At 36.3% G+C, this 8,948-nt stretch overlaps 1 protein-coding gene across 2 annotated transcripts; it reads left to right on the top strand.

Moving 5' to 3' along the window:
• Positions 1-1,287: 1,287 nt before the first annotated feature.
• On the top strand, positions 1,288-8,179 carry foxj1a (forkhead box J1a). Of its 2 annotated transcripts, none has more exons than XM_053515125.1 (3): positions 1,288-1,427; positions 5,523-6,090; positions 6,678-8,179. In XM_053515125.1, exons 2-3 carry the CDS (start codon positions 5,563-5,565, stop codon positions 7,518-7,520), a joined length of 1,371 nt encoding a protein of 456 aa, XP_053371100.1. In that variant the 5' UTR covers positions 1,288-1,427; positions 5,523-5,562; the 3' UTR covers positions 7,521-8,179. The 2 variants fall into 2 exon arrangements, with proteins under 2 accessions (XP_053371100.1, XP_053371099.1); XM_053515124.1 differs by lacking the exon at positions 1,288-1,427 and adding an exon at positions 4,828-4,978.
• Positions 8,180-8,948: the final 769 nt, after the last annotated feature.

The following is an 8,948-nucleotide window of genomic DNA, read 5'->3' as shown; positions in this document are numbered from 1 at the left end:
GTGTGTGTGTGTGTATTTATTACTATTTCTGAAAACCTAAAATACATTGTTAAACAGTGAGATGTGGGTTATCAAACCCTTGTTTGGAACAACCAAATCACATGGCATTACAGGACTTTTCTCAACACCATCAGACATTAAAAGATGTATTTAAGTTATGTTTATAGTAAAACAAAAAACAGGTTCAATGCAGCACCTTAATAGCGTTGAATTTGGATAAAAACTGGCTCTAAGTTACCTCTAAGTTATTCCCTAAAAACAGTAAAGTAGTAATTCTATTAATAAAAGTTTGCTTAATCGTAAGAAATGTAATATTTCATTAGAAATACACAGTGGTGAGACCAGCGATGGTCTACAGCTTAGACACAGTGGCGCTAAAGAAAAGACTGGAGGCAGACAGGCTTAAGATAGCAGAGATGAAGATGTTAAGGTTCTCTTTGGTGGTGACAAGGATGGATAGGATTAAGAATGAGTCCATCAGATGAACAACCCATGTTAGATGTTTTGGAGATAAAGTCAGAGAGGCCAGATTGAGGTGGTTTGGACATGTTTACAGGAGAGATTGTGAGCATATTGGTAGAAGGATGCTGAGGTTGGAACTGCCAGGCAGGAGGTCTAGAAAAAGACCAAAGAGGAGATTTATAGATGTGGTGAGAGAAGACATAAAGGTAGTTGGTATGGGAGAAAAGGATGCAGAGGCTAGGGTTAGAATCCAGATGATTCACTGTGGCGACTCCTGAAAGATTGCGGCCAAAATACAAAGAAGAAGAAACTATTGTGGGAACAATTTACAAAAAGAAAATACATAAACCCCAAAGATTCCTACCTGATGGTGATGGTGTTGATGTTTGTTTGAGCAGTGGCCGGCAGTGCATAGCTGGTGTGTGGTTGGGTTTGTACAGTTAGTCACATGTGGTTATCAGCTTTTTATGTCATGCTGTGGGCATGTCACAGGCATACCTCATTAACTGTAAAGGTAGGCAGTGTTATCATCAACTTTTACATCATACTGTGAACATGTCACAGGCATTCCTCACTGAATTTAACAGTAGGCAGTATATACTCTACAATGAAAACGGGTACATCAGGTCGAGCTCAGGGCTACTGAAACCCTGGATTAGACTGGGGAGTGTCTACAGTGACAAGCGCATACGACAGGCATATGTAAGGGCTGGCGAAAGATCTGCCCAACGCATGTCACTTCTCCATGTCACCTCATATGACCTATCTTCTAGGTAGGAAGCAAACCATTGCCACACTGTTCCACAGATTCCAATGATGGTAAGAATAGATAATAGAATCTTGTGGTTTACTTTGTTATGACGCTGAGAGGTCCAGAAGGATCAGGACAGATGATAGTTTAGCTGATCTAGCATCATGGAGCTTCTCAGTGACTGACAGGAGGGCAGTCTCTGTGGACAAAAGCAGTAAGTCCATTTTTTTTTAATTATACAAGTGAATAGGTTATAAAACAAATTGGAAGTCATGAAAAGGTATTTGGAGTTTTGGTTGATCACTGATTTCTTAGAAATGTCTTATGGTGCTAACAAAAACTTCACACAAATTCAGCTAATTAAAAATTTGAGTTAAAAAAGTTAATTAAATATTTTTCAACTGCCATTAATTAATTACATGTAATTATTTTACTTAGAATGCAATAGGAGATTTTTTTTTCTTCATATATTTCAATCAGTTTTTTAGCTATTTGAAAATGTGAACCCTTGTTCTGGTATTTCTTTAGGACTAGTGGGGACATTATATCAAATAAAATGAAACTAATTTGAAGTACGATTAAACAAATATTTGTTATGTTGAGTTGATACATATTATAAAATCGAGCATAAGTAAAATATAAATTATTTCTAAATTTTACAGAAAAACACAATATGTGTTGGACATGTATTGCCCCAGTCTTTAACACTGACATTTTCTTTTCTTTTTTCTTTTTTTGAAGGCCAAGTTCAAGGTAATTTCTTGTCACTATGATCATATATGGAAGTAGAACCATATATATTTTTTTATTTGACAATGAAATTAACATCTTAATAAGTATAGACTACAAATATAAAATTAAATAAAGGCCCTTAACCTTGTCTCCTCTAGGAGTAGTGTATAAGAGGTGACCCTGCACTCTGACCCCAGCCTATACTAACAAAGCTTGGACATGTGAAGAATAAAGAGTTTTGCTGTGCAGTAATGTACAGTATATATGACAAATAATGGCTGAACTTAGAAATAACTATCAGTCACCCCAAATTATTACTGTGTTTGGCAAGTAGTTTCCTGCAAAGTGGACAGCACAGAAAATTCAGTCATCTTTCCAAACCGGAACTATTAAATGGAAAAAAGTGAACAATGGCTCATCACTTAGCCATCAGTCACTGTGCCTTGCTGGTACGCAAAAAGATACAGAGCCCAGATAAGATTTGGCATTTATTGCATACACTATTATAATGATTAAGGTGTTACGTGTGGTGCTGTATGGAGAGCCGCACTACGAGATGTTTTAATGGGGGGGACAGTAAAATAGGAGTTGTGAGAGTGCTTATGCACGGGAAGACCTTTCTGTTTGAAGATGGCGTGGGATTATTAATTAAGTAACTTAAAAGGAAATAAAGACAACTGAAAACACAAAATAAATAGAGCTACGCCATCGGCGGGGCTTTGGAAACGGAAACAAAAACTAATAAACTATTGAGGCCTATGCCCTTACCGAGGATTTATTAGAAAGAGAGGGGTTGTGTTTTTTGATTATCCTTTATACTTAACCTGAGAGCGAACGCTACACGGATGTGTGACGCTCTCTCTTTCTCTCTCGTCAGCGTCTTAAGGTCTATAATTAATAATAATAATGAATCAGTAATTGTGTGGACCACATCACAATCACCTGCACTGTAACCACTGAACCAAACCTCATCAGTTGCATCAGTGCATTTCGGTACAGCTTCTTCACCAAGATATCCACTTCAACTTCAACTTTCTATTGCTCATGTGGAAAACAAACATCCTATTTGAAGTTGTTGTTTACAGACAGCTATGCTTTTAATACTGAATCCTTGAAGTTAATCACTTTTTCCTCCCTGAAATTAGTAAAAAATCGTGGTCTTCCTTTAAGCTTTCATATGTTTGACCCCACATCTGCCTGTCTATTTCTTAAGCAACATTTTGTAAGATTGTGACACACCAATCACATCACTAATTTCTGTCAGTGTAGTAAAACTAAAACTGAAAATGCAGAAAACTGAAGTTTTGGTATTGCATATAATGTTTCTTAAAGGTTTTGTGTCCACCAAACCCTAACACTGTTTTCCTGCATCCAATTTGGTGCACCTGCTAACTGATTCACTACAAAATCACAATCAAAGCTTGCTATATTTTTGCTATAAAACTCAAACAACATGTTACTATTACTAAATTGCATTCCTGGAGGTATATATATTTTAAAAGTTAAACAAAATTCACACTTATATATATAAAAAAAAGAAAGGTTTTGACAAAAAATATTTTTATGTATGTATGTAAATTAATAATTAATCAGATATAGAATATTTATTAGCAAGTACAACTATACGGCCATTTAAGGTTACCAAATTAGCCTCTATGGGCAATTCCATGCCTTTTAGGGAAAACAAAGGCACTACTACATTTACAACTCTTACTCTTACTCAAATGTATGAGCAGTATAACAGGCAACAATTAATTCAATATGCAATCATTACTGTTAACAATACTCAAAAAGACTCTCAAATTTCTATGATAATATTTCAATATAACAATATCATATGGTTTTCTAAAGGCAAAGAAAAGTTCTAGAAAACTTGTCAAGCCACTTACTGACATACACAGGGAACAAACCCAGCTTTCATTTGTCATTAATGCTAATTGACAAATAACAATTTTGGGACATTTACATTTATTGAATGTGTCTTAATTAGTTGTACGAAATTGTCATCCAATTAATGAGTGTAAGTCTGTTTTTGTTTGCATAAATTCGTGTTGTAGTTGGTGCCTATAAAGCATAATCAAATCAATTAAATGAAAACTCAAAACACCAAATAAGTGTGCAGACTGGACATAGGGATAGGGTGCATTTGAATTGGCTGCTTAGATGACTTTTCCTTGGCTGAAAATCAGTCCCACTCCTGCCCTCATCATCACTCTTTAACAAATTGAAGTTCAATAAAAAAATTTCGTGGCTTATCATAGAAGGTTGGCGATAAGCTAGAAGGCAAAGTTGTTCGAGTTCTGTTCTGTTCAGCTCTGGGAACTCCTTTTCTTTTCCATTTCTATTCATACTTTTCCATTTTTATTCATAATTAGGTAGCAATTCAGCTGATTGGAAAATAACAGCATGATATTATTACAACACACCCCAGACGCGTCAGTAAGATGTGCACATATTTCCTGTTTGACATAAGCAAAAAATATCGAGAAAATACGCTTAAATATATACTTAAATAATTTATAGCATGGCTGGAGAGGTGAAAGAAGCTTTTGGTCAATAAATTAACCGCTTACGAGAAAAGAAGGATAAGAAGAAAAAAAAAAAAAACATTTTATTCTCCGAGCCTCTGTCCCGCCCACCTTTTCGTCGGCCAGACCCAATTCACTTGCGTCACAAGCGAACCTGTGTGTGAGGGAGTGATAAAACGAACCACTACTATGGGAACTTAAGGGCCAATAGAAACACGGAAAGCTGTTTACGAGGGGGTGTAGCGTTGCTATAGTTGCGGGACAAACCTTCTGCAGCAGGTATTAAATTGAGACCCCCCGTGAGCGCGCAGGTTTTGCCAGAACGACGTGCATTTATACCCCTAGTACCGGAGACATAGGAACGAGCGCGCGCATCAGCGCTAACCACTCAACCTTTTAATTTCGGTCTCGCAATCAACAGATAACGTTACTTAACACCAGTTCTAATAAGGATATAAACGCTTTTTGGATGCGTCCACTAGTTGTTTTAACTTTACAGAAACAGGTGAGTTTAATTAATTTTTTATTTTCTATTTATATTAAGAAATTAAGATGAAAAAAAAACTAGTTTCTATTTATGTAACCAATCTTACATTATATATATATATATATATATATATATATATATATATACTACCTTTGGTATGCCCATGTTTGTGCTGTTCATCCAGGGCAGTATTATTTGAGTGCTGAAATTGCTTCAAATTTTTATACTTTTTTGACTATGTCAATTAGGTCAGTGTGATTTATAAAAGTACTTGTGTCAATAGATTTCCCTTTGGAAGAATTTCTCATACAATATTGCATAGCTAGCTGTGACTGGTCAGGAAAATTCTATGACCTTCAGTCAGCTGTGTAATTTAGGGCAGCTTTGAGTAGCCGACTCCATACTCCCTCTTCATGACTCCGCCAAACTTAACAGAAAGATGTTTAAAATATCGGGCTTATACTTTTACTGAGATACATTGTTATGTTCCAGTTAATCCTTGCCTCATGCATAATTAAAACTGTCTGAGGAGTAGATTGGAATGTGAGTGTTTTGTGTGCAGGTCACTGTTGAAGAAGTACATTAAAAGGTGACAGAGGGACATGCTGTCATTGAGCTGTATGGATTCGTGGGCCAAGGGCTCAGTGGGGCTTGAGGAGGAAGCAGTCAGTCCTGCTACAAAGGCCAACAACCTAAATAACAGCAGTTCTGACAACCTTGATGACAGCTTGACTAGTCTGCAGTGGTTGCAGGAATTCTCTATTATTCCTGGAAGGCAACAGGAGATTTCGACCAACCAACATCAGAGCAACCTCTTTGAGCAGCAGCTGGATGGAGAAGCCCCTACATCTCCTCTAGCAGGTGACCTTGCCTCCATAGGCATGCCACTGACCCCTGGTAAGCCCACAGCAACAGCAGTTCCTGCCCTGCCCAGCTTGGTTTCACATGGACACTGCCCAGATGATGTTGACTACAAGACGAACCCTCATGTCAAGCCACCATACTCGTATGCCACCCTCATATGCATGGCTATGCAGGCAAGCAAGAAAAGTAAAATCACACTGTCATGTATCTATAAGTGGATTACTGACAACTTCTGCTACTTCCGCCATGCTGACCCTACCTGGCAGGTAAGTTATCCTGGTCACCTAGAATTGATGATAGTGGCAACTTTTAATTTCAGTTCCCTACTCAAAAAGCTAAATAGTGCATTTTTATCCACAACCTTAAACGAACCAAATTTAAACATATTGTTACAGAAAAAGTTAGAGAAAAAGCAATACAAGTGCTATTTGCATATAGCACCCCTATCAGATCCTTTGGTTTTTGGATGAACACATGTATTGATTCAATTTGGGAATTTTTTGAGAAATAAAGAAAAACACTTCTTGGTAAATGATTAATTAACCCTCTAGCTTTCTGAGGATTAGCCAGAAATTTCCTTACTATTTAGCCACCGTAACCCAAAACATTAATACATAATGTTTAACTAAGATCAGAGGGTCAGTGCTTCATTTAAATTTAAGTTCTTTGTGTTAGTTTGTGCAGTCTATGAATGAAATAGAGAATTAACAAAAAAATAGTATAGTGTATGTCTTTCGAACAGTGTAAAGAATATTTAGAAGAGAAACATAATTAAGAAAAACCTGAATTTCACAAAGTAATTAATGAAAATTCCTGTTTTGGTTTTGTCTTCTCTCCAAATAAATTATTTCAGAATTCCATCAGGCACAATCTTTCACTGAATAAATGCTTCATAAAAGTTCCAAGGCAGAAGGGTGAGCCAGGAAAGGGTGGATTCTGGAAGATTGATCCTGAATATGCTGAGCGACTCCTAACTGGGGCTTACAGGAAGCGAAGGATGCCTCCAGTACAGATTAACCCAGCTCTTAAAAAACAACTCAGAATGATTTCACAGCCAATGATGACTGTGCCAGCACATGCCATGGGTGTTCTCCATGTTAGTCCAGAGTCACAGCAGCTCTTAGAAGAATTCGAGGAAGTCATTGGACCTGACCAGAACTGGGATCCTTGTCTAGCGGAAAATACTTCATTTGATTGCTGGAGTACATTAAAAGGCCACAAACGAAAACAGCCATATAGCCCCCGGGGTGGAGGTGCCAAAGCTGTGTGTCGCTCTAGCTCCCCACTGTTGGCCCTGGAGGAACCAAAAATTCTGGGATCATTAAAGGGTAATTTTGACTGGGATGCTCTGCTAAATTCAACCCTGAATGGGGATTTGTGCCTGAATGAGGGTGGTCCGTTGAGCCCAATACCACAAGATCAGGACCTCATGGTACATGGCATTCATGTAAGCTCCCTGGAGACCTATGTTAGTACTGCAGAGAGCATGCTAATAGAAACACAAAAGGACAGTGATGTAGACTTTGACGAGGAGACATTTTTAGCCACAGAGTTTTTACAAAGCCCTTGGACAGAGGAAGAAGAGGGAACCCAATCTGATTTTCTTTCTACTTCAACTGTTAACATTAACCAACTCTTTGATCTTGGAGACTCACTCAGTGACAACATTGCTAATAAAATTGAATCTCTTCTCTAAGGATGTCATCAGTATCTCTCAAGACAGATAATCTATAACATATACCAGTGACATATTTTGAAAAGTAGAATGGAGAGGTCTAAGCTGTTTTATCCAAAGAGTACCAACTTTGTTCTATAGCATTTTTTTTAAATCAATTTGTATTATTTTATTATATTTGGCAAGTGATCTGTCTAAGAGCCAGTGATCAAAAACTGCCACAACAGTGGGTTCTTGGGAAAATCCATTTTTTTACTAGGCTGTGAAACTAAACTAAGCAATAATGGAATTACTGAATGAACCAGTGCATAAATAAATGTCAAAAGTCCTCGGTTTTTGTGTTTGTTTACAGACTAGATGTTAATTTGAACTAATTGCAATTAAAATCAAGCAATAAATATGGATTTGTAGCATCTACAAATTACAAGGATATGTAAATGTAATTGTTTATTGCAATTAAGGTACCTGTTTGGAAGGAGTAAAATAAAATATGCAAATAAACATATACCACAATAATAATACTGGACTCTTATGAGATTTCATAAACTGAAATCATTTTTATTTACATACAACAGTAAATGTGGATAGAGGGTTCACATTGTGTATTCCAGTCATATACTAACAAAAAATACTAGCAATCCTGTGTCAGAATAGCACCCTGGAATGTGGTCAATATAGGATAGAAAACTTACTTCATAATGTTTCAAATGAAAATGCCAGACTGTAATTATAATTTTCTTTTTTTATTTTAAAAATATTTGAATTAAAATTTTCTTAACATTGATTAACTTGCTGTATATTTTGAGTGCTGTCAAAGTATTTCATGTATTGTTACTAGTTATTGTCATTATATCTATTTATTTTTTATAGAGATAGTAGCATATAACAACATATATCATTATTTTTACATACTAAATTATTAATTAATAATTAATTAATATTTCTACAGTAAATTACATCAGAATGAAGAACAGCAATTTGTTATTCATAATGTATTTCCTGAGTACTGTTTACTTATATTTTAAAATGTGCAACTCAGCTACAGATGCTTATACTTATAATATTTCATGTGCCAGGTATAATAACTGGCAACTGGCAAAAACTGTTACTTTGCTTCACAAATATGCATTATGAGTTGTTCTCATTGATGGTATTACAATTAAATACCAACACAGCTTGATATGAGCTTGTACTGGTTATAGAAAGCTCCAGCCAGTCTCATTGAGAGGGTGACTCTTTCTGCTGGCTTAGAGCATGGCGTTTACGTGTTTTGTGCTTATACAAATTTTCACATTCCATGTCGTTTCAGGCCCTCATCCCATTAGTCGTGCAGTGGGAAGACTAATGGGAATAAACATTCCATTTGCTTATTGGCTATCATAATTACCACTGCCACCACATGATCAGTGAGTGAGGATAATTGATTAATGAATTTACTCATGCATTTAA

The sequence above is a fragment of the Clarias gariepinus genome, chromosome 16, assembly GCF_024256425.1.
Source record: "Clarias gariepinus isolate MV-2021 ecotype Netherlands chromosome 16, CGAR_prim_01v2, whole genome shotgun sequence".
NCBI classification, from domain to species: domain Eukaryota; kingdom Metazoa; phylum Chordata; class Actinopteri; order Siluriformes; family Clariidae; genus Clarias; species Clarias gariepinus.
Note: the sequence above shows the minus strand (reverse complement) of the source record. Positions and strands in the feature narration are given on the sequence as shown.

Coding starts and splice junctions, on each gene's coding strand:
- foxj1a (XM_053515125.1), top strand. CDS start 5,563: ATGCTGTCATTGAGCTGTATGGATTCGTGGGCCAAGGGCTCAGTGGGG. Junction 6,091..6,677: donor ATGCTGACCCTACCTGGCAG/GTAAGTTATCCT, acceptor AAATTATTTCAG/AATTCCATCAGGCACAATCT.